Raw genomic sequence first — 24,790 nt, 5'->3', positions numbered from 1 at the left:
CAGGAAAGTGATTCTGTACCTCTGGCCAGGAGGGATTTTATGTTACTGCATACATAAAGGTTGTTACCCTTCCCTTTATATTTATGACAACATGTAATTAGTAAAGGAGAAGACATGGGCATCCAGATTACCAAGGAGAACTTGGCCTCTCCTCGCAGTAGTAGTGCAACCCCATGTAACTGGTTGGGGCCACCAGAATACAGAAATAAAGAATCTTCCACCTCGTGACGTCTGTGATCTATCAGCCTTGTTTCTGTTAGGCCTGTGATTGATATGCCAAGACAGTCCATTTCGGATGAGACCACGGTCTGAGGACCATGCCGGTGAAGAGTTGCAACATTCCAGGTAACAATTTTGATGGGCTGGTGGTGATCCCAGATACGATTGGATGTATTGTCACAGTATACAGCAGACATGCCTGCTGACATCAGAGGATGTGGATCCCCAGGGGGGCTTTGGCACAAACCTATCATATTTGCGCTAAGGGAAGATGGCACCAACAAGGCAGCTACAGCTGAGAGTAAGCAGGGGGTTTAACCCTAGTCCGAGGTACTAAGTTATTCCTCCAGTTTGGGATAATTCATTCACCACATCTATCTGTTGTCCTTGACACCCCCTGACTTCCTGTCCACAACCCACACAAATTTTGGCAGTCAGGGATGGTACCCTTTGACTCCTTATCTTGACAACTAACCTGTTTCCCAAGAGCGAACGTGGGACCAGCCACCCTTTGTGGTTTACTTGGTCCTCTAAAGAATTCAGAGACGTGAAGAGAGGATCTTGTTAAATATCAACACTATGCCGATGTGTTTGACAAAAAGACCCCACCCTCCGTCATGTCCTCTCGTTCCGCCAACAAGTGCAGCTTCAACTGCTGCCGGCAGCTTGTGATGGAGAGGCGCTCGAGGGGTCATTCCTAGTCCACAATCAGGGGGCCCATTACCGGGTGCATTATTTTACGGGGGAGGCCCGGTGCTACGTCTGCCAGGCGATGGGGCACGTCTGGAAGGACTGCCCCCTGCCCTGGCAAAGAGGAGCATCCGGGACCCCCGAGCCCCAACAGAGAGCTGGCCCCATAATTGCTGGTGCCCCTGGCTGCCCAGCGCCCGGAGCTGCCCCTCTTCCTTCTCAGTCCACCACTGCTCCCGTTCGGGTCCTAGGGGTACTTCCCCCAGTGCGCCCAGACGAGCGGGAGAGCCCCGCCTCTGCTGCCTGGAATCTGGCGGGCCCATGGAAGAGGGTATGGCAGGGATACCACTGGGCATGGGAGAGGGCCCGCCCCAGGGGGAATCTTCCCCCCCTCATGCTGCCCCACCGCTACCTCTCTGAGTCTCTGAGCCATTGCCCCTGACCCGACCCATTAGTCAGCCCCCAGATGATGCCATGGAGGGCTGGGCCCTAGTGCAGGGGAAGCGGGGCAAGCAGAAGGCTCGAGCTCCGCTCCTTCCTATGGATGCGGAAGCACCCCAGAAGACCAGGAAGGGGGGCACCGATGCCGGGCCTTCCACCTTGCCCCCGGGTGGATTTTGTCCACCAGTACCGGCTGGGGAAGATGTGGCAGCACCGGAGGGTCATACCGCCCCTCCACTGGAGTCCCTTCCCTCAGAGGCCCCTGATGGAGCTCCTCCTGCCCCTTTAACAGTTGAAGCCCCTGCATGCCGGTGGGGAGAACCCTGGGGTGGTGGAAGGTGATCTCCCCTCCATTTATGAGGAGATCGAGGCCCTGGGTCTGACCCCAGTCACCCAGGGGGAGGACGAGCCTCTGTCAGCGGGCCTCTATCTAAGCGACCTCACCCCAGCCCCCCTTCCCCATGCTCCCTCCCCCAACCACTGCTTCTGCTCCCGCTTCCAAGGGTCCCTTGGGCTCCTCCATCTGTCTGGTCGCAGGTGGCATCCCGCTGATGGCAGCTGAGCCTACTGAGGTGACGGCCGGTGCCACGTGACCAGGATCCAAGCCCCATAGGGTGTCCCTTGTAGGTGTGGGGCAACTGACCTCCTTCCCGGGCAGGGACCCCGCTGAAGACTGTCCACCTCCCGATGCCGTGGCTGCTACACCAGCCATAAACCCTGAGCCCAGCATCATTGAGGGTCCCCTTCCTACCCCCCAGATCCCTGAGCCGAACCGAGATGGGCCACCTCCCAGCAGCCCAGCTACTGGGGCTCAGGATCCTGCCTCTACCCCTCTTCTCGATTCTGCTCTTGACCCATGCCCTATCCCTACTTCTGATCCCTGCCCTGCCCCTACTCCTGCCCCCTGCTCTGCCCCGATGCCGACCCTATCCCTCTCCCCTCCACTTCCCATGATGCCACTGCCGCCCCTGGCACCTTCGGATTTCCCTGTCCCAACCCACTAGAGGCTGCTATCTTCCCTCCACCGCCCGCAACTGAGCCAGGGTTTGAGGCGGGCAGCGTGGCGCCGGCCCATCGGGTGCCACATTGGGGGTCCGCCCCTTGCCTGCCCATCTCGGTGGGCCACGGGGCTGTGTCAGGGGCCCCTCTGGAAGATGGCTGGGGGCCAGTGACCCCGGCCCCCCATACGCAGCAAGAAGAGCTGTGGGAGTTCCTTGCAGATGGCTGTGGCTCCCGTAACAAGGTGCAGCTCACTCTCCAGCGAAGGGGGCATTTCCATGAAATCCTCCAGGTTGTGAGGGCCCTCATGGGGGAGGGTCAAAAGATCGGGAAGCGGTCCGCCGCGGTCTACCAGCAAGTCCACCTCTTCCGTGACTCCTTACTCACCTACGGGGTAGGTCATGGTTTGCTGCGCGGCCCGACAGGGGCCGTGAGCGACCCTGCCGGCGAGGATCCCTCCCAGCCCTCCTCATGGTACCTCTCATCTTCACAACATTGAACACCCAGGGCTGTAGGATGGGTCTCCACAGGAGCCAGGTGCTCTCTTTCCTTCAGGAGGGGGAGTACTCTGTGGTTTTCCTGCAGGAGACACATATGGATCCGGCCACTGAAGACAGCTAGCAGCTGGACTGGGGGGACAGGGTCTACTTTAGCCATCTCACAGTTCGTACGGCTGGAGTGGCAACCCTGTTCTCCCCCGACCTATGGCCCGAGGTGCTGGGGGTCGCCGAGGCTGTGCCGGGCCATCTGCTGCACCTCCGGGTCCGTATGGAGGAGCTCGTGGTCAACCTTGTTAATGGCTGTACCCCAACATCGGGCCCGGAGCGGCTGCAATTCTATCAGCAGGCGTCCGCCTTCCTCGGCACCTTGGATCCTCGCGAGTGCCTGATCCTGGGCGGGGATTTTAACACCACTCTCGAGGAGTGGGTCCGCTCGGGGACCGAGCAGAGCCCGGCCACCGTGGACATCCTCCGGGAGATAGTCGACCATCACTCCCTGGTGGACATCTGGCGCGACCACCACCCAGACGACATCTCGACATTCACCTTTGTCCGGGTGGAGGCCCATCGGTCACGCTACTCCCAGTTGGACCGCATCTATTTATCATGTTTCCACCTTTCACAGGCTCACTCCTCCAGCATCTGGCTGGCCCTGTTCTCTGATCATCATTTAGCCACCGTGACGGCCTCCCTCTGCGCAGAGAGGCTGGGGCCGGCCTATTGGCATTTCAACAACAGCTTGTTGGAGGATGTGGGCTTCGTGGCGTCCTTCCGGGAGTTCTGGCTGGCCCGGCAAGGGCAGCGGCGTGCCTTTCCCTCGGCGCGGCGGTGGTGGGACCTGGGGAACGTGCGCATCCGGCTCTTCTGCCGTGACTACACCCGGGGCGTCAGCCGACGGAGGGATGTGGTGATAGAGCAATTGGAACGGGAGGTCTTAGAGCTGGAGAGGCGTCTGGCCTCCAGCCCCGAGGATCCACCCCTCTGCAGAGCATGCCGGGAGAAGTGGGAGGAGCTCCAGGCCCTCAAAGACCATCGGGCCTGGGGCGCCTTTGTTCGATCCCGCATCCATCGCCTTTGGGAGATGGATCGTGGCTCCCACTTCTTCTATGCCCTGGAGAAAAGGAGGGGGGCCAAGAAGCACATCACCTGCCTTCTGGCAGAGGACGGCGCCCCCCTCACGGATCCAGCAGAGATGTGTGGGAGGGCCAGGGCCTTCTATGCAGGCCGTTTTTCCCCGGATCCGAACGATCCTAATGCTTGCAGAGTGCTCTGAGAGGAGCTCCCTATGGTCAGCGCGGGTGACCGAGACCAGCTGGAGCTGCCTCTCACTCTGGCCGACTTGTCGGAAGCCCTCCGTCGCATGCCCACCAATAAATCTCTGGGCATGGACGGGCTGACCGTGGAGTTCTACCGCGTGTTCTGGGACGTCCTCGGCCCAGACCTAGTCACTGTCTGGGCTGAGTGCTTGCGGAGCAGGGTCCTCCCTTTTTCGTGGAGGCGAGCCATGCTCGCCTTATTGCCGAAGAAGGGGGACCTCCACGATTTACGAAATTGGCGTCCCGTCTCGCTCCTCAGCATGGACTACAAAGTCATAGCAAAAGCCATCTCGCTGTGGCTAGGGTCCGTGCTGGCGGACGTGGTCCACCCAGACCAGACCTACACCGTCCCAGGTTGCAACATCTTTGACAACCTGTATCTGGTCTGGGACCTCTTGGAACTTGGGTGTAGAGATGGTCTGTCGTTCACCCTCCTGTCCCTGGATGAGGAGAAGGCGTTCAACAGGGTGGACCACGGGTATCTCCTGAGCACACTGCGAGTGTTTGGCTTCTGATCCTAGTTTGTGGGTTTTCTCCAGGTGCTGTGCACCTCTGCAGAGTGTCTGGTCAGGCTCAACTGGACCCTGACCGAACCTGCCAGCTTCAGGCGAGGAGTACGGCAGGGGTGCCCCCTCTCGGGTCAGCTGTATGCTCTGGCGATCGAGCCCTTCCTCTGTCTCCTCTGCAGGAGGTTGATGGGATTGGCGCTGCAGGAGCCGGAGCTGCGGCTGGTCCTGTCGGTGTACGCCGACGACATGCTCCTCGTGGTCCAGGACCCGGGCGACTTGGCGGCCATCTACTCGGCAGCGTCCTCCGCCCGGGTCAACTGGGTTAAGAGTTCTGGCCTGGTGGTCGGGGACTGGTGGCAGGCGAGTTCCCTCCCACCTGCGCTTCAGGCCATCCGGTGGAACGCATGTCCGCTGCTCTATCTCGGCATTTACCTTTCTGCCATGCATCCCTCTCCACCGGAGAACTGGCCTGGTTGAGAGGGCAGGGTGACAGAGCGGCTCCGGAAATGGACAGGATTACTTCGGTGTCTCTCCCTTCGAGGGAGGGCACTGGTGCTTAATCAATTAGTTCTGTCCATGCTCTGGTACCGGCTCAACATCCTGGTCCCGGCCCTGGGTTTCCTGGCCAACCTCCGGACATTGATTCTGGAGTTCTTCTGGTCAGTTCTGCGCTGGGTCTCTGCAGGGGTTCTCCATCTACCCCTGGGGGTGGGAGGGCAGGGCCTGAAGTGTCTACACACTCAGGTCCATGTCTTCCACCTCCAGGCCCTGCAGAGACTCCTTTATGGTGCAGGTAGCGTACTGGCATACTGGAGCATACTGGCACATGCCTTCCTGCGCTGCTTCCACGGGCTCCGATATGAGCGGCAGCTCCTTTATCTCCATCCAAGAGGTCTTCCGTGAGACCTCTCTGGGCTGCCGGTCTTCTACCAGGACCTCCTCCAGACCTGGAAACTGTTCTCAGTGACTAGGTCTGTGGCGGCCACTGTGGGGGCAGATCTCCTCGCTGAGCCCCTGTTACACAACCCCCAACTTCGTGTGCAGGTGGTGGAGTCCGCCATGTTGCGCCAGAGGTTGGTCCTGGCAGAAGTCACCAGAGTCAAAGACCTCCTGGACTACGACCGGGGAGACTGGCTGGATCCCCTGACGCTCGCTCAGAGCATGGGGCTCTCCAGGCCTCGTACACCCGACACATACTTCAGGAGGTGAGGGCCGCTTTGCCGCCCACTGTTTGGGTTTACCTTGACTGGGTCCTGCATGAGGGCGCACCCTGCTCACCTTCCACCCCAGGTCCTCCGGACCTTTTCATTGGTCCCTGTCCCGTGGACCCAACCGGTCCCCCTGCCCCTTCACCATAAGCCAGTTGCACGATCTGCAGCCGGTCTGCTTCCAGACCGCGCCAAGGAAACATCTTTACATGCTCATGCTCCACACCCTTCACGTCCTCACCCTTGTGTCCTGCCCCGACACAAAGTGACGGAACCTCCTGCCACCTTTAGAGGGTGAGGAGCCCCAGTGGACAAGCCTATACTCCACCCTGGTCCTGAGGCCCGCCGGGGATATCAGTTGGCGGCTCCTTCATGGGGCCGTGAGCATGGGCATGTACTTGGCGCGGTTTGCCCCATCACAAACACCTGCCCCTTTTGTAGCGTGAGGGAAACCCCGGCGCACATTTACTTGGAGTCCCTATTCCGGCTCCTCTTTAACATCTTGTTAAGAGTTTGGTTGCACTTTTCCCCTCACCTTTTTATTTATGCACTCCCTATCCGTGGCCCCACAAAGTTGCAGGACCTCCTGGTCAACTTCCTCCTGGCCCTGGCTAGAATGGCCATGTATAAAACTGGGTGAGAAGGTTGGCCAATGGAGTCCCATTGCCAACTGTGTCCACATATCTATTCAAGGGACACCATCATAGGGCCTATGATGGTCACATCAGCCACACTATCAGAGGCTCATTCACCTGCACATCTACCAATGTGATATATTGCATCATGTGCCAGCAATGCCCCTCTGCCATGTACATTGGCCAAACTGGACAGTCTCTATGTAAAAGAATAAATGGACACAAATCAGACATCAAGAATTATAACATTCAAAAACCAGTCAGAGAACACTTCAGTCTCTCCGGTCACATGATTACAGACCTGAGAGTGGCTATCCTTCAACAAAAAAACTTCAAAACCAGACTCCAAGGAGAGACTGCTGAATTGGAATTAATTTGCAAACTGGATACAATTAACTTAGGGTATGTCTACATTATGAAATTAGGTTGAATTTATAGAAGTCGGTTTTGAAGAAAGCATTTTTATACAGTCGAGTGTGTGTGTCCCCACACAAATGCTCTAAGTGCATGTAGTCGGCGGACTGTGTCCACAGTACCGAGGCAACAGTCGACTTCCGGAGCTTTGCACTGTGGGTAGCTATCCCACAGTTCCCGCAGTCTCCTCTGCCCATTTGAATTCTGGGTAGAAATCCCAGTGCCTGATGGGGCTAAAACATTGTCACGGGCGGTTCTGGCTACATATCGTCAGGCCCCCGTTCCCTCCCTCCCTCCGTAAAAGCAAGGGCAAACAATCGTTTTGCACCTTTTTTCTTGAGTTACCTGTGCAGATGCCATACCACGGCAAGCATGGAGCTTGCTCAGCTAACCATCACCGTATGTCTCCTGGGTGCTGGCGGACATGGTACTGCATTGCTACACAGCAGCAGTTTATTGCCTTTTGGCAGCAGACAGTGCAGTATGACTGGTAGCCATCGTCGATGTAGTCCTGGTTGCTCTTTTAACCGGGTGCCTGGGCAAACATGGGAGTGGCTCAGCCAGGTCATTTCCCTTGTTTCGTCTCATGGCGATTTAGTCCTACCGGCAGTGCACTGTCTTTTAATTTGCAGCCAGCAGAAGACGATGGCCAGTAGTCATACTGCATCGTCTTCTGCCAAGCACCCAGGAGGTGACGATGGCTAGCAGTCGTACTGCACAGTCTGCTGCCAGCATGATGTATAAAGATAGATGAAGTGGCTCAAAACAAGAAATAGACCAGATTTGTTTTGTATTCATTTTCTCCTCCCTTCCTCCCTCTGTGAAATCGATGGCCTGCTAAACCCAGTTTTGAGGTCTATCCTTGAGGTTTTGAGTTCTATCCTTGAGGCGGCCATTCAGTTTCTCGCAAAGCCACCCCTTTTGTTGATTTTAATTCCCTGTAAGCCGACCCTGTAAGCCATGTCGTCAGTCGCCCCTCCCTCCGTCAGGGCAACAGCAGACAATCGTTCCGCGCCTTTTTTCTGTGCAGACGCCATATCATGGCAAGCATGGAGCCTGCTCAGAACACTTGGGCAATTAGGAGCACCACACGCATTATCCAGCAGTATATGCAGCTCCAGAACCTGGCAAAGCAAAAACGGGTGAGTAGGCGACATCAGCGCGGTGATGAGGACATGGACACAGACTTCTCTCAAAGCACGGGCCCTGCCAATGTGGGCATCATGGTGTTAATGGGGCAGGTTCATGTGGTGAAACGCCGATTCTGGGCTCGGGAAATAAGCACAGACTGGTGGGACCGCATAGTGTTGCAGGTCTGGGACGATTCGCAGTGGCTGCAAAACTTCTGCATGCGTAAGGGCACTTTCATGGAACTTTGTGACTTGCTTTCCCCTGCCCTGAGGTGCAAGAATACCAAGATGAGAGCAGCCCTCACAGTTGAGAAGCGAGTGGCAATAGCCCTGTGGAAGCTTGCAGCACCAGACAGCTACTGGTCAGTCGGGAATCAATTTGGAGTGGGCAAATCTACTGGGGGGGCTGCTGTGATGCAAGTAGCCAACGCAATGAAAAATCTGCTGATATCAAGGGCAGTGACCCTGGGAAATGTGCAGGTCATAGTAGATGGCTTTGCTGGCAATAGGATTCCCTAACTGTGGTGGGGCCATAGACGGAACCCATATCCCTATCTTGGCACCGGAGCACCAAGCCAGCGAGTACATAAACCGCAAGGGGTACTTTTCAATAGTGCTGCAAGCACTGGTGGATCACAAGGGACGTTTCACCAACATCAACGTGGGATGGCCGGGAAAGGTACATGACACTCGCATCTTCAGGAACTCTGGTCTGTTTCAAAAGCTGCAGCAGGGGACTTACTTTCCAGATCAGCAAATAAACGTTGGGGATGGTGAAATGCCTATAGTTATCCTTGGGGACCCGCCTACCCCTTAATGCCATGACTCATGAAGCCATACACAAGCACCCCGGACAGTAGTCAGGAGCTGTTCAACTACAGGCTGAGCAAGTGCAGAATGGTGGTAGAATGTGCATTTGGACATTTAAAAGCGCGCTGGCATAGTTTACTGCGTCGTTTAGACCTCAGCAAAACCAATATTCCCACTGTTATTACTGCTTGGTGTGTGCTCCACAATATCTGTGAGAGTAAGGGGGAGATGTTTATGGCGGGGTGGGAGGTTGAGGCAAATTGTCTGGCCGCTGATTATGCGCAGCCAGACACCAGAACGGTTAGAAGAGCACAGGAGGGTGCAGTGCGCATCAGAGAAGCTTTGAAAACCAGTTTCATGGCTGGCCAGGCTACAGTGTGACATTTCTGTTTGTTTCTCCTTGATGAAATCCCCCACCCCTTGGTTCACTCTACTTCCCTGTAATCCAACCGCCCTCCCCTCCCCCCTTCAGTTAGAACTTGCAGAGGTAATAAAGTCATTGTTGTTTCAAATTCATGCATTCTTTATTAATTCATCGCACAAATAGGGGGATAACTGGGAAGGTAGCCCAGGAGGGATGGGGAAGGAGGGAAGCACCGGGTGGGGTGGGAGAGGAGGGGAGGAGGGATGGACAAGGCCACACTGCACTTCAAAATTTATTGAATGTCAGCCTTCTGTTGCTTGGGCAGTCCTCTGGGGTGAAGTGGTTGGGTGCCCGGAGCCCCCCACCCTGCGCGTTCTTGGGCGTCTGGGTGAGGAGGCTATGGAACTTGGGGAGGAGGGTGGTTGGTTACACAGGGGCTGCAGTAGTGATCTGTGTCTTTCTTGCACCTCAACCATACGCCGGAGCATATCAGTTTGATTCTCCAGTAGCCTCAGCATTTCATCCTGCCTCCTCTCATCACGCTGCCGCCACCTCTCCTGTTGCTCCAGCCATCTATCCTCTTGCGCATCCCTCCTATCCTCACGTTCATTTTGTGCTTTCCTGGACTCCTCCATTGTCTGCCTCCACACATTCTGCTGGCTTTTCAGTTTGGGAGGACTGCATGAGCTCAGAGAACATTTCATCGTGAGTGCGTTTTTTTCACCTTCTTATCTGCGCTAGCCTCTGGGGCGGAGATGATAGTGGCAGCATTGAAACATTTGCAGCTGCAGGAGGAAAAAAAGGGAGAGTAGAATTGAAAAAGACACATTAGCCATTTAAAAGGAGGGGCTGATGTTTTTGGGTTAATGTGCAGCACAAACCCAACTGAACCCGCACACACACCCAATTCTCTGGGATGATCGCTTCACCCCTCCCCGCACCGCGTGGCTAACAGCGGGGATGATTTCTTTTCAGCCACAGACAAACAGCCCAGCAGGAATGGCCACTCTGAATGTCCCCTTAATAAAATTCCCTTATTTCAACCAGATGACCATGAATGATATCACTATCCTTAGGATAACACAGAGAGAAAAAGAACGGATATTGCTTGAATGCCAGCAAGCACCGGGACCACACGCTGCCATACTTTCTTATACAATGATTCCAGACTACGTGCTACTGGCCTGGCATGGTAAAGTGTCCTACCATGGAGGACGCAATAAGGCTGTCCTCCCCAGAAACCTTTTGCAAAGGCTTTGGGAGTACCCTCAGGAGAGCTTCATTGAGATGTCCCTGGAGGATTTCTGCTTCATCCCCAGACACATTAACAGACTTTTCCAGTAGCTGTACTGGCCGCGAATATATCCCAAGTCTTCAGGGCAAATTAATCATTAAACACACTTGCTTTTAAACCATGTATTATATTTACAAAGGCACACTCACCAGAGGTGCCTTCTTCGCCTTCAAGGTCCAGGAGCCCGGGTTGGGAGGGTATTGGCTCCTGGGTGATAAACAGTTCCTGGCTGTCGGGGAGAATGGTTTCTCCACTTGCCTGGTGTGCGCTATCTTCAACCTCCCCCTCCTCCTCATCTTCATCATTCCCAAAATCCTCATCCCTGTTGTGTGAGACTCCTTTGCAGGAGTCCACGTACAGGTGTGGGGTAGTTGTAGAGGCACCCCTGAGAACTGCATGCAGCTCATCATAGAACCGGCATTTCTGGGAGTCTGAGCCCGAGCAGGCATTTGCCACTTTGTTTTTTTGGTAGGCTTGCCTGAGCTCCTTAAGTTTCACACGGCACTGCTGCAGTCCCTGTTATAGCCTCTGTCCATCATGCTCTTGGAGTTTTTTTCAAATATTTTGGCATTTCGTCTTTTGGAATGGAGTTCTGATAGCACAGATTCATCTCCCCATACAGCGATCAGATGCAGTATCTCCTGTTCGGTCCATGCTGGAGTTCTTTTGCGATTCTGGGATTCCATGGTCACCTCTGCTGATGAGATCTGCACGGTCACCTGTTCTGATCAGCTTGCCACGCTGGCCAAACAGGAAACGAAATTCAAAAGTTTGCAGGGCTTTTCCTGCCTACCTTGCCAGTGCATGCGAGTTGAGAGTGCTGTCCAGAGTGGTCACAATGGAGTACTGTGGGATAGTTCCCGGAGGCCAATACCATCGAATTGCGTTCACACTACCCCAAATTTGACTCAGTGATGTCGATTTCAGCGCTAATCCCCTTGTTGGGGAGGAGTACAGAAATCGATTTTAAGAGTCTGTTAAGTCGATAAAAATGACTTCGTCATGTGGAGGGGTGCAGGGTTAAATCGATCTAACACTGCTAAATTTGACCTAAACTCATGTAGACCAGGGCTAAGGTGCCACAAGGGCTTCTCGTTTTTGCTGATACAGACTAACATGGCTACCACTCTGAAACCTGTCACTGTGCGTAGCTAACCCACTGTGCTATTCGCCATGGTCTGCAGCTAGGTGTTGTGGGAAGGTGGAGTGGATCGCAGTTCATCATGGGTGTGGGTTCAGCATCCCATGATGCATTTTTCCATCCCAGCATTCCATGAGTTTCGGACTGCATTTCGCTGCATTTTTTAACTGCCCCTGTTTACTGTGCATCTGCCATCTCTCCCTGAAAGGATGGCCCCACACTGCTCTCTACCACTGTGGTCACTGTTATGAACACATCGCGGATGGTCATGCAGTATATCATGAGCTCCCAATCTGAACAGGAATCAGAGCTGCCGACCTTCTATGTGCCATTTATAGAAACAACACCAGATTTCTGTTGGCATTCACGGAGCAGCTGCACACGGTGGACCGTCACTTTTGGGCTCGGGAAACAAGCACTCAGTGGTGGGATTGCATGGTTATGCATGTCTGGGATGATGAGTAGTGGCTGAAGAACTTTTGGATGCAGATAGCCACCTTCCTGGAACTGTGTGCGGAGCTCGCCCCAGCATTGCGGCTCAAGGACACCAGAATGAGACCGTCCCTCTTGCTGACTATGAACGGAACATGGTTCAGTGCCATGTGAAGATAAAGGAGATGAAGCAGACATGCCAGAAGGCAAGGGAGGCAAACCATCACTCTGGTGCTGCACCGAAGACCTGCCATTTCTATTAGGAGCTGGATGCCATCCTCGGCGGCATCCCCACCTCCACCGCCAAGAGCCCTGTGGATACTTAACTGGGGCTGGAGACAGTGGACAGCAGACTCAACCCCGATGATGAAGTCGTGGACAAGGAGGTCGAGTTGGAGGATGATTTGGAGCACATGACAGGGTCACCAGTGATGTGATGAGTCAGGACCTCTTTTCCACTCCGGAGGGGTCTAGCCAGTCCCAGCAGTCCATCTCGGGTGTGCAGGATGCAGAAGAGGAGAGGCCCAGTAAGTGATCTTTTTGAGTTGATGCTGCTCGGTTATATAAGGTTCCGCTGTCCTTTGGTCTGTGTATTGTCGAAGTGGGTGAAGGGATACAAATCTTCAAAACTAGTTGTGTTTCATTGTGCTCCACATTTCCCTGTGAAGCTAAGAAGTGTGGCGGAACAGTGTGTTAATGCACACCGACATTTCAGAGGAATCCTCCAGAGAGATTTCTAGCAAACTTTACAGGAGGTACACACCAATCCTCTGCCAAAGGTTTCTTGTCAGAGCTGCTTTGTTCCTTCTGCCATTGTAGAACACTTTCCCGTGCAACTCAACAATCGCTTGTGCTGGGACCAAAGCGGCACACATGTGAGCAGCATAGGGACTGGTTCTGAACCTGCATGCGTGCAGTAGATGCACCCTTGCTCACCCTCAGGAGTGAGATATCAGCTTCAATGACCCCACCTGTGGAAAATGGGGGCAGAATTTTCATTATTGTCCATGGTCGCCCTCAGTGATCCCCTGAAAAGATAACCGACACCCTTGCCTCATCTTGAATGCCCACCAACTGTCCGGGCCTCACTCATCATGCTTTGGGTGTTCGTGGAGATGTGTGCTTGCCAGGGTTCACAGAGAAAGTGATTGATATGTTACAAGAGGTGAATTTTTCTGTAAGGATTGAATGCTGTGTGTGAACTAACAATGATGCTTCTGTGTATTGTTTCTTGTGATAATGCAAACGTTGCCTTCAGGGGAACTCCCTACACACTGGCCAAGCACCTTCGCCAGCTAAGGAAGCAACCAAGGTATAGCAAGGAGGACAAATTCCGAGAGGTGCTCCAATCCTCAGAGAGAAAAGAGAATACAGGAAGTGGAGAGAAAATGAAAGACAGGACAAAAAGAGTGAGGAGCACATTCTAGAGGGACAGGAGCAAATGATTTAAGTGATGGAGGAGCAAACAGAGATGATGAAATCCCTAATCATGCTTCAGTCAGAGCAGATGCATGCTCACCTCCCCTTGCAGCTGGTACAAAACTGTTTTCCATGCTCTCCACAAACTCCACTCACAGATTCCTTGCACCTTCCCGGTACATCTCGGTACCATGTTCATACCACCCTTCAGACAGCTTCCAGAATGACAGCTAGACTTACGCACAGCTCTGAGAGCCTCCACTGCTCTTCACTGTTATCTCCCTTCCCAGCAAGCCTTGTGTGTGTGTGTGTTAATTGGTGTTTAATAAAAGCAAAGTCTCTGAGAGATAACCAATCTTTATTAGTGTCCTACACGGAGTAATTGATGCAGGTAGAAATACATAGAAGTAGTTTAATCACAACGGTAACTGATGCCGTTCAGATAACTGAAGTTAGTCAAGCATGGCAGATTGATGTATAAAGATACAGATTATTGTTGCTCATTATCAAAATATTGCCTCAAAGCTTCCTTGATTCTCACAGCCCCGAGTTGTGCTCTTCTAATAGCCCTGGTATCTGGTGCTCTAATTCAGCACCCAGGCAATCTACCTCAGTGCTCCACCCCTGTGGAAACTTTTCACCCTTCCCCTCACAAATATTATGGTGCACACAGCAGGCTGCTATGACCATGGGAATATTTTCCTCATTTATGTCCAACCTGCCATAAGGGCAGCACCAGTGCGCCTTTTATCTGCTGAAGGCACATTCTGTGGTCATGCTGCACCTGCTAAGCCTATTGTTGAAACATTGCTTGCTGTTGTCCAGGTTTCCCATGTAAGATTTCATGAGCCGTGGCAGTAGGGGGTAGGTTGGGTCTCCCAGGAACACTATGGGCATTTCAACATCCCCCACTGGAATCATCTGGCCTGGAAAGAAAGTCCTTGTTTTCAGCTTTCCGTAAAGACCAGTGGTCCTGACGATGAAATTTAGTATACATTAGTGCCCAATACTCTTATATTCTCACTTATTTATCTGTTTAGTCATGTAGGCATCTGTGGCCATCCCTCTCCATCAGCTTTGGAGTGAGGCCACACCCCCTTGCTACCACATTTCTGTAAAGGCAATCCTTAGTGGGGAAGTCGCTGGAGCTCAGGCCCTCTGGGCAGGACAGAGCAATATACAGGACAGGACAGAGCAATATACAGTTTTGGGGCTCAGGTCCTCTGGGCAGGAAGAGCAGTAAATGGTTTTGGGGCTCAGGCTCTCTGGGTAGGGCAGAGCACCAGATAGTCTAGGGAGCTCGGGCGCTCAGGCAAGGAGGAGCACCGAACAGTCTATCACCTGACGACATGGCTCAGACAGATGGCAGACAAATGCAGGCCTCTTGGCCTAAGGTGGGTAGGTGGCCACCCCAGGGGTGGGGCAGCTGCAGGAGGTAGAGGGACCCGGGAGCAACCTACTCCACTGGGTCTGAGCCCTAGCAGTGGCAGAGGGCTCCACCACTGGATCAGTGGGGATCCCACCACAACACACTGATCAGCATTCTCGTACCACCACCATACTATTGTCTGGTGTTCTTGGGCTACTTCCCACGACCCCCTTGTCGTGCACCTTTATCTTGTGGAGTGTCCTCCCTCTCCCCGGGTTACACAGCTAGTGGAAGTCCCAGCAGCTCTTCAATGTCCTTGTTGGTTGATTTCTCTGGCAGTCCCTTCAAGTCCTCAGTGCTGCAGAGGTTCCTCTTGGGTGCAAGACCCAGCAGTGCATGGGAAGCATCTGTCTCTTTCACCATCTCCAGCCCAACTGAGCTGCAGCACCCACCTTTTAAACTTCCTGTCCGGCCCCTCTGCTACCAGCAGGGTGGTTGTGACTTGCCAGGCTCCACACACCAGGGGATGGGTGGTCATTTCTCCTTGTCAGGCCTGGAGGGAGGCTACGCCCCCTCGCTACAAGTCACTTTCATAACTGATGCCCTGCATGACCTCTATGGGTTCAAGTTTTTTGTTTGTTTTGTTTTTCCCCAGGTTTTGCAAAAAATGAACTTTGTATTTTGTTATTTATATGCTATTTCCATCTAGTGCAGGGGTTCTCAAACTGGGGGGTTGGGACCCCTCAGGGGGTCACGAGGTTATTGCATGGGGGTCACGAGCTGTCAGGCTCCACCCCAAACACCGTTTTGCCTCCAGCATTTATAATGTGTTAAATATATAAACAAGAGTTTTTAATTTATAAGGGGGGTCACACTCAGAGGCTTGCTATGTGAAAGGGGTCACCAATACAATAGTTTGAGAACCACTGATCTAGTGCATGTTTTTGTGTTATTTGTGTATATAAGTTTTGTTCATTGTGTGTTTACATTTTATATAAAAACAATAAAAATAAAGTTTAAAAGAAAAAGACTCCTGAGCGGGGAAGGCTCCAGACATACATCACTTCTCCACCGCTCCGTGGAGGATCTTCTGTGACGCTTCCAAACAGCGTAAGGCTGCTCTGCACACCTGCTGCCACCAAAATAACTAAGTCAATTTGAATTCACACCTTTGGGTAAATGAAGCCTCTTATTTCAGATTAAGATCATTTTATTTTAGTTTAGCTCATCAGTAAAAGTGTGGTCTGGTGCAGAAGGCATGATCTTAACCTTGCATTTCTTTGTTGTCTAAAGTCTGAGTTTTGTGGGTGTGTTTCCTGGCTCTCAGAGGAGTCCAGTTTTCTGCTGCCAACCTCTGTGCTCTGGAAGGGTACAAGGCACAGCCGAGGTAACCTGAGCTCCCCAGTAACAAAGTTTTTTGGTAGTGAATTATTTGAAGGTTTGTCTGTACATACATACACGTTGCTTACAATGAAGTAGTGCAAAACCCTATATGGACACTCTTAAATGACTTGGAAATGGCTTATATTAATTTAGCTTGCGTCGATTCCTTCTTGATTTAAGAATGTCCACATAGGCATGTGCACTGGTTCAACCAAACCACTTTAACTAAACTGGAGCAAGTCTGTGCATAGAACAGCCCTGACATTAACATTAACTTTACTTGCTGTATATTAAATGGGAATCTGACCAGATTAATTGACCAGCCGCACTCGTAGACTCACATTCGATTATTCGTTTAATAGGAAATGGCTTTTGATAACAGTGTAATAAAACTTTTCGCTCATTACGGGGCACTGTAGGATTGTCACAAGTTTATTTATTTCTTCTGTAGGTTTGGGCTCTGCTCCTGTCATCTCTGTGGAGGGACATCAGGATGGAGGGATCTGGGTTGTGTGTCGATCAGCCGGATGGTACCCAAAGCCCGAGGCTCAGTGGAGAGATCTCCAGGGGCAGCTCTTACCATCAGCCTCTGAAAAAATATCCCAAGAGGCTGATGGCCTGTTTCAAACAGAGATTGCCATTGTTCTAACAGAAGAGTTCAACCAGAAAGTGTCCTGCTGTGTCAGGAAACCCTGACTCAATCAGGAGAAAGAAAAGGAGTACTGGTGGCACCTTAGAGACTAACAAATTTATTAGAGCATAAGCTTTCGTGAGCTACAGCTCACTTCATCGGATGCATCCGATGAAGTGAGCTGTAGCTCACGAAAGCTTATGCTCTAATAAATTTGTTAGTCTCTAAGGTGCCACCAGTACTCCTTTTCTTTTTGCGAATACAGACTAACACGGCTGCTACTCTGAAACCTGTCAATCAGGAGAGAGAGTCAGCGATTTCCATAGCAGGTCAGTGCCCATCCCAGCCACACATGGATAGACTGAAATGCTGCAGACATTGGTGGATAGTATTTATCATTGTGTCTCCTATTTATTGTCCTGGGCCTTCAGCATGCTGAGCATGTTTTGGACAGTCCTGAGCAACCTCTCAAGTCTCTTTGACTCCAGTAGGAGCTGAAGGTGTTTAGCACCTTACAAGCTGGGATGCCATGGGCCAGATTTTCATAAGAGCTCAGCACCCAGCAAACATTGTTCTTCTCAATTGTGGGTGGGGGGGAGGAGGAAATTCTCCTTTGTTCTTGTGCTGTAGTGAGGTCTGTGTTGGAACTGCAAGCTATCTCTATCAATTTAAGCGTGGGGGTTGGGGTGCAGGTTTTCCAGGTCCTGTTTGCAGGCTAGAGGGCTCTGCAGCAAAGCAAACAGAATCAGGGTTTGTCTACAGGAACAGTTAGTTTGTGGCAAGCTGGCATGTAAATCTCCCTCATGCTAGTGGGGCGTGCACTGTCTGTGTGGACCCTGCTACATGCTGTGTGGACCCTGCTAACAATTCCGTAGTGCGCTTTGATCTACACTGCTTTGAAATGGGAACAGTTCAAAGTGCACCAGGGAACTTTTAGTGCTGTGGAGCAGGGTTACAGCCTGTTACTGCGCAGCAAGCTAATGCAAGATAGATTTACACCCCAGCCTGCCGCACACTAACTGTTCCTATTGACGAGCCAAGTTAAAACAGGGTGAGGTGAGTTGTGCCTGCTGCCTTAGAGAGCAGCCCCTCTCTCTGTTGTGGGGGTTCTTGTGTGTTAAGATTCTGGATTCTAAGAAATAAAGTCGTGTTACGCTGCAACCTCCCAGCAGGGGTATTTATGTTTGTGTCTAACGTCTCTGTGTGTGCTTGAATGTCACAGTCAGTAGGGGTGGGGGAGGGAATTCTCCTCTGTTCTCAGTGCAAGCTGCTGGGTGCTGAGTGTTCATGAAAATCTGGCTAAAAAGTCATTTTTCCCAAATAGCGGAAGAGAGCCCTGGGTATGGTCTGAGCATCGCTACTTAGATTGCATCTGAAAATATCAGCAATAACAGTTCAGGCCCAAAATATGCAGAAACAAAATCTTACCTAAGAGTATCTTAAGTTTTAGGGAAAAAAGGTCCTGATTTTATGTATTATTATCTGCCAGATAACTTGGTTAATACCAAATGAAAATTTCATCTCCATAATAATAAAAATGTTGCATGTGTAAAGCACTGTTAATCTGAGGTTTCAAAGTGCTGGTTAGTCTACGATATGCCCAGTATTACCTGACTGTTATGTTCACGGCATACACGCTGAGAGTTGAAAACAAAACATAAATACGCTTCCTGTAAGGCTGCAATGTAACACTGCTTTATTTCTAAGAATCCAGAACTCTAACATGCCACAGCCAAATACAGAGAGAGAAAAAGCAGGCTGCTCCCTAAGGCAGAGAACCAGAACTCAGCCTGCCTTTCTCTAGGTTGGCTCTTTTCAGAATGACTTCAGAGGACCCAGATGCCTGCTCCCTACAGAGTCCCCTAGCCGGCAAGCAGCACCAAGAAACTCTTCTGCATTTAAAGTATCAGCTCATAATTTTTACACAGTTTTCAATACACCAGTCACTTAACGAGGATCCTCTAGTCAGCCATTGCTCCAAGGCCCAGGGAAGAGGACTCTGGAGGAATTTTTACTCTGAATTTCCAGGCTCAAGTTTTGTTTTTATTAAAATTCTGCATTAACATATGTTGAGCTAGACTCTCTTGTGTAACTGAGCCCCAGTGAGCACAGGAGAGTCAGGGATGTCAGGCAGCTGGTCACAACCCTCTGATTCTGAGGGCCAGTCGGCACTGGATACAGCCGTGGGATCACTTAGAACAGCCTAAGGCAGGGTAGTCAATTATTTTTTGTCAAGGTCTAAATTTCTTGGTCAAGGTATAGTCAAGATCCAGACACCAGAGAAAATAATAATAATAATGAAAAAAACAATGATAATAATAAGTAAATTAAAAGATTCCAGGGTCCATTCAAAACATCTGGTAGTCTATATTTGGCCTACAGTCCACCTACTGACTACCCCGGCCTAGGGAATGCTTGAACTTATGCCAGTGGGAGGTAGGTGTAGCATAGCAGAGTCCATCCAACCCCCCCATTAATTAACCATGTTCAGTAACCAGGCTGGGACTTTCATTGGTTTAATAATAAAGCACAAAGGAGCCACATCTCACTGTGTATTTCCCTGTCTTTTAAGTAGTCACAGAGTCACCACTGTTACAGTGTCCTGCCTTCTTTCTGTGTGTGTTTGCTCCCAAGTCAATGGTACTTTCTCTTGCAGAGCTGTTTTTCCCAAGGGTAAATCCCTGGATGGTGGCTCTTGGTGTGATCCTGGCTCTCCTGGCTGTTCTCATTGGCTTGACCAGTTACTGCTTCTGGAGGCAACACAGAGCGAAAGGTGAAGTAATGAGAGGAGGGAACTTGGTGTGTGTGTGTGTTTGAGAGAGATTTAAAAACAAAATGAAAAGTAGAAATACAGGGATTAAGAGGCTTTGATTCAATGTTTGGAGGAGTTTCAGGCAATGGGAGCCAGGCTGAGGGTGGAGGGGGAGCTGAATAAATTATGACTTCACATGTGAACGGAGAAGTGTCAAGTGGTTTCATCCCGTCAGATCTCACTCGGGGATCCCAGTCGGTTTCATCCCGTCAGATCTCACTCGGGGATCCCAGTTGAATGTGATTCTGAACTATTCCATAGGGATCAGCATGGCTCAGTTTGAAACACTCATGTAGGGCTCAGTGAGCTGGGCTTGGAGCTCCGACATATGGAACTTGGCTGCTTGCAGGAAAAACAGAAAGCAAAGCAGGAGAAGAGAGGGGACCCAATTCTGCCCCCTAGTCTGTGCTTGCAAGTAGCAGCTGTGGATGGGCGAAGTAGTGACTGTGCAAATGGAAAGGTTAGCATTTACCTTAGCTACACTAAGATATGCTCAGCCTGAGATCCTGCTACAGGAATAGGGCAATGAACTGTCTATTGTAGAATAAGTGCTCAACTGTAGTTTTTTCTCTGGTCACAAAGGGCAGAAATTGGCCTTCAGTTATCTGTGAGTTTATAGGGAGCTGGAGTTTTCAAAGCCGCCTAACTGGTCTGAATAGTCAATTTTTGTTTAAATTAATGGGCACTGAGTGTGCAAGGCTGCTGTGAAAGTCCCACCCAGAGAGTTTTCTCGCCTGAAGAGCTGTGAACTTTACGTAGAAATTTGCAAGTGTCGGAAGAATTGGAAAGGGGAAATGTCTGTTAAAATGATTTCCCAGTGGGGACGGAAGCAGGTAATTCAGAGAGCAGAGAGGAGCTGTGCTGTTTACTTGTGAGAGTTGGAACTGCGCAGGGCCGGCCCACAAGATTTTGGCACCAGAGGCGGGGAGCTCAAATGACGGCCCCATGTCCCCTCGCTTGGGCCAAAACTTTGAAAGGTCTCAGTTCTGCCTTCTTCCTGTTCTACTCCTCTCATGGTACTGCTCTGCTACCTACCTCAATAAAGGAGAACTAACAACTTAAAATGCCTTGTTCAAAATTTTAAGTAACACTTAACTTTCAAACGCCTGAACAGCAAATGTTACTTTTCTTGTCTGCATAGTAAACACTGGCATTTTTATCTGTTTGAATAATCAAAGTGGTGCTTTCCATGCCTTCTTGGTTGCAAAGATTTGAACTGCTTCCTGAAGGTCCACAGTCTGAGCCAGCTCATACTCTATTGAGATGGTTGCAAGGCCGACCAGTCTCTCCTGTGTCATTGTGGAGCGTAGATGTATTTTTATTAACTTCAGCTTGGAGAAGCTGTGTTCTCCACTGGCAACTGTTACAGGAAGTGTTAGAAATATGCGCAGAGCAACAAAAGAATTTGGAAAGAGGGTGGTCATCTTACTTGTGCACATATATTCCAGACTAGCCTTTGGAATTGATCCTGCTGAAATGTATCTTGAAAGGGCTTCCAGTTCCTCACCTAAATCACTCGCATCAATATCACACAAGTCATCGTGTGTCAACACTGTCTCTAGTGCTCTGCATTGCTGGTGTACGTCTTCTTCAGTTATAGTGAGGAGTTTTTGAATATCATACAACATCTCAAATATACTGCTGTGTTCCTTGAGCTGCATGAAACGTTCTACAACTGACTGTATTGCACAATCTAGCACCTGGTTAAAGAATTCAACTTTGAATTGTTGTTTGGGGTCTCTTATGGGATTATCCCGTGCCTCGTAATCAAAATGTCTTCTTCTTCGGTGACTCTTGTATTCTTGAATGGATGGGAAAATAGCTTCAGTGTGAAGTTCCTCTGTCAACTTCTGTGCACTCGTCAGAATGTTTTGAAATCCCTCATCTGACTGGTAAGACTGTAGGTATGACTTTGCTTTGTCCAGTTGTTCCATTGCTCCAGATATAGCAAGGTCAACACCTTGAAATCTCTTGCTTACAACATTTATTTCAAACAGTATGTCAGGCCACAACACTAAGCCAACAGGAATTTGAAGTTATGTATGTTTCTGGTGATTCCATTTCCCTCTGCCACTGTTCTCCCACCAACAGTTCCTGTCACAGCATTATCCTCCATAATGGTAACTATGGCATCACCTATCATCCCAATTTGGTGTTTGATAGGCTTTATCGCCTGCACTCGACTTTCCCATCATGTGGCACTCAGTGGTTTCAGTGTCAGAGAGGATGTTCCCAGATGTTGCTTCAAAATTTGCCATGGATGAGTTGACACAGAGAAAAATACATAGATGCTTTGAATTACATTAAAAAATTCAGCAGCCTCACTAGAAGCTGATGCTGCATTATTCACCACCAAGTTCAATGAATGAGAACTGCATGGGACAAAAAAAGCTTGAGGTTTTAACTCTCGGATCCATGTCTGCATTCCTCTGTTCTTTTCTCTCATGTTGGCACCAGGATCGTAGCCCTGACCTCTCATGTCAGCTATTGCATTTCCCATATCTTCCAGCTTTTTAAGAAGCACATTTGTCATACCAGCTCATGTAGTATCATCAATGTCAATAAATTCTAGAAAATGCTCTCTGACAGTCACCATTGCAGAGACATTTCACTAGGTTCTGATATTGTTATAAAATGCACCATTAAAGCCATTTGTTCCTTATGTCAGGTGTGCAGTCCAGAATAACAGAGTAATATCTTGCTGACTTCAGATCTGCCACAATCTTCTGTTTGAGTTTTGTTGCCAGTAACTGTATGATCTCATTTTGAATCGTTTTTCCAGGGTAGTGGTGTTTGTACATTTCTTGGGTGGTGACTCTTCTTAGATGCTCCTGGAGTAGAGCATCAAACTCAGCCATCAGCTCCATAATTTTAAGGAAGTTTCCACTTTGGCACAAAGTTTGGCACATACATCTGATCTGAAGTGCCACACAGTGCTAGGTTTTGGGTAGCAAGCATTCTCACAATGGCAATGAGCCTTTACAGAACATTTTGCCAGTAAAGAGATTCTGATGAAATCTTCTCTTGATGCTGATCATCTATGGTGGCCTTTAACCTTAGTCTTATCTCAAGATCTTTCCACCTACGGAATGCTCTCTGGTGATTTCCTGCCTTCTCATGACATGCCAGATTTCTAGCCAGATTTTTCCAGTCCTTTGTTTCTGAAGAACCCAATGTGGCTGAAAAATTAGACTGGAAGAGTTTGCAACAAAACCAGTATGCAGCATTCTGGGTTTTTTAGTACATAAGCCATGGTCTCTCCACTTTGTCACCATTGGGGATTTCACACCAGTAATGTGTTGGATGGAAACTTCTATTTCGTTGTCTTTGGAGAACACGAAGTTTTTCACTTGCTGTCTCCCATGCAGTACAAGGAAGTCCCTCAGGCTACTGCTCAAGTGGGTCCACATTCCTGGATTATCTAGACTTAAGAAACTAAACTTAGCAGCAGCTATTTCTTGCGCCTCTACCACACTCTTCTCTGATCTACACTTTTCTTCAGCAATGTGCATGGTTACATCCATTTGAGATGGAGATATGGATGCTGCAGTAGCTGCCAAGTCACCTACACTCTGACTAACTGGAAGAGCAGGCATCTTCTCGCCATTCACATCCTCACTGGGGCCGGAAGGCTCACCGTGAACATTTGTGTCTCTGTATCTCAGGAGAGCTCCTTCCTGCTTAGATAGAAAAGTTTCCTTTGCTTTCTTTCTTTTTCTGAGTGCTGCCCCAGAGGGGTGTTTTCTTCTTTCACTGCTGTTCTGTGCCAGGTATAGTGGCTCTCAACACTCAATTGAAGGGGACAAATAAGCAGGCTGGTAGCAGGGCCTGAGTGAGGGAAGATATCAGCGTCTTAAGGGCCTAACTGTCTTCTACTACTTTAGTTGACTGCCTGTTCTCCTCAAGTGGGTTCAGGGAAGCAGCAGGAAACAGGAAGCTCCCTGAGAAGCTGATGATAATCAGTCCAAGTTCCTGGGGGTGCGAGCAAGGTACATAAGAAGCTCCTCCTCCTCTCTCTCCCTGCAGCTTCTGCTGCTTTCTGTTATTCCCTCTCACCTTTTCTCCTGCCTGCCTGTTATGTCTCTTGTGCCCTCCTTCCCCCAGCACAGCACTCCCCCATCTCTGTGCATCTCAAGCAAAGACAATACAGATGCACCAGCACCAGACACAATTTTCTACACTCTGGGTCCTAATGGCGCCTTCCCCCTCCCCCCCCCAATCTGGCACCTGAGGCGGCCGCCGTAGTTCACCTCATGGTAAGGCCAGCCCTGGAACTGCATATTGTACCTTTAGAACTGTCACCGCTGGATGTGAACTGATTTAGTTCCTGGCTTTAACAGATACATTATGTGGGTTGAGTCCACATTTAGGTGACAGGGTGTCATAACCATACAGCTAAGGGTAGCCTAGAATTCCTCCTTACCTGTAAGGGATTAAGAAGCTCAAATAACCTGGTTGGCACCTGACCAAAAGGACCAATGGTCCTTCCGTCCCAGACAGGGGGCCTGCAATCTGAGCCCCAGTGCCCAGGGCTGAAGCCCTCAGGCTTCAGCTTCAGCCCTGGGCAGTGCGGCTCGGGCTTCAGCCCCAGGCCCGAGCAAGTCTAAGCCAGCCCTGGCGACCCCATTAAAACAGGGTCACAACCCACTTTGGGGTCTTGACCCACAGTTTGAGATCCACTGAAATAGACTAAACACCAGTCCTAATATCCAACTTTGAGGCACCCCACTGCTAACCTTTTAACATATGAAAATTGACCATTTATTTCTACTCTTTGTTTTCTGTTGTTTAGCTGGTTTCTGATCCAGGACAATACTTTACCTCTTACTCCATGATGACTAATGTCTGCACTACAGAGCTTATAACACCAGAGCTGAACCGATGCAGCCGTGCCACTGTAAGATCTCTAGTGGAGCCATTCTATGCCGACGGGAAAGAGTTCTCCCATTGGCATAATGATTCACCTCCAGCGGGCTGTGGTAGCTATGTGGGCAAGAGTTTCTCCCACCAACATAGTGCTGTGCATACTAACACTTATGTCAGTGTAACTTATGTTGCTCAGGGGATGGAATAT

At 50.4% G+C, this 24,790-nt stretch overlaps 8 protein-coding genes across 11 annotated transcripts in view; 5 read left to right on the top strand and 3 right to left on the bottom strand.

Annotated features, from left to right (window-relative positions):
* Nucleotides 1–24,790, bottom strand: part of LOC119843336 (butyrophilin subfamily 1 member A1-like) — a 1,931,986-nt gene that overhangs the window by 856,951 nt on the left and 1,050,245 nt on the right. The gene's annotated exons all lie outside the window — the stretch shown is intronic.
* The window catches only part of LOC119843287 (zinc finger protein 850-like), a 1,467,609-nt gene that overhangs the window by 983,317 nt on the left and 459,502 nt on the right, over nucleotides 1–24,790 (top strand). The gene's annotated exons all lie outside the window — the stretch shown is intronic.
* LOC119843319 (zinc finger protein RFP-like) overlaps nucleotides 1–24,790 on the top strand; it is a 555,398-nt gene that overhangs the window by 146,539 nt on the left and 384,069 nt on the right. The window lies entirely within an intron of this gene.
* The window catches only part of LOC119843341 (E3 ubiquitin-protein ligase TRIM7-like), a 430,179-nt gene that overhangs the window by 166,523 nt on the left and 238,866 nt on the right, over nucleotides 1–24,790 (bottom strand). The gene's annotated exons all lie outside the window — the stretch shown is intronic.
* Nucleotides 1–24,790, bottom strand: part of LOC119843274 (zinc finger protein 850-like) — a 1,382,451-nt gene that overhangs the window by 1,195,953 nt on the left and 161,708 nt on the right. The gene's annotated exons all lie outside the window — the stretch shown is intronic.
* The window catches only part of LOC119843356 (zinc finger protein RFP-like), a 1,128,717-nt gene that overhangs the window by 959,415 nt on the left and 144,512 nt on the right, over nucleotides 1–24,790 (top strand). The window lies entirely within an intron of this gene.
* Nucleotides 1–24,790, top strand: part of LOC119843308 (butyrophilin subfamily 1 member A1-like) — a 910,188-nt gene that overhangs the window by 759,648 nt on the left and 125,750 nt on the right. Inside the window, exon 5 of one of the 4 annotated variants that reach the window (XM_043496801.1) lies at nucleotides 19,561–19,677. The exons of the other annotated variants lie outside the window; for them this stretch is intronic. Coding sequence (XP_043352736.1) covers nucleotides 19,561–19,677 — 117 coding nt within the window. The remainder of the gene's footprint in view (nucleotides 1–19,560; nucleotides 19,678–24,790) is intronic. 4 annotated transcript variants of the gene reach the window in all.
* LOC119843334 (E3 ubiquitin-protein ligase TRIM39-like) overlaps nucleotides 1–24,790 on the top strand; it is a 707,078-nt gene that overhangs the window by 656,475 nt on the left and 25,813 nt on the right.

This window comes from Dermochelys coriacea, chromosome 14, assembly GCF_009764565.3.
Source record: "Dermochelys coriacea isolate rDerCor1 chromosome 14, rDerCor1.pri.v4, whole genome shotgun sequence".
NCBI lineage: Eukaryota > Metazoa > Chordata > Testudines > Dermochelyidae > Dermochelys > Dermochelys coriacea.
Note: the sequence above shows the minus strand (reverse complement) of the source record. Positions and strands in the feature narration are given on the sequence as shown.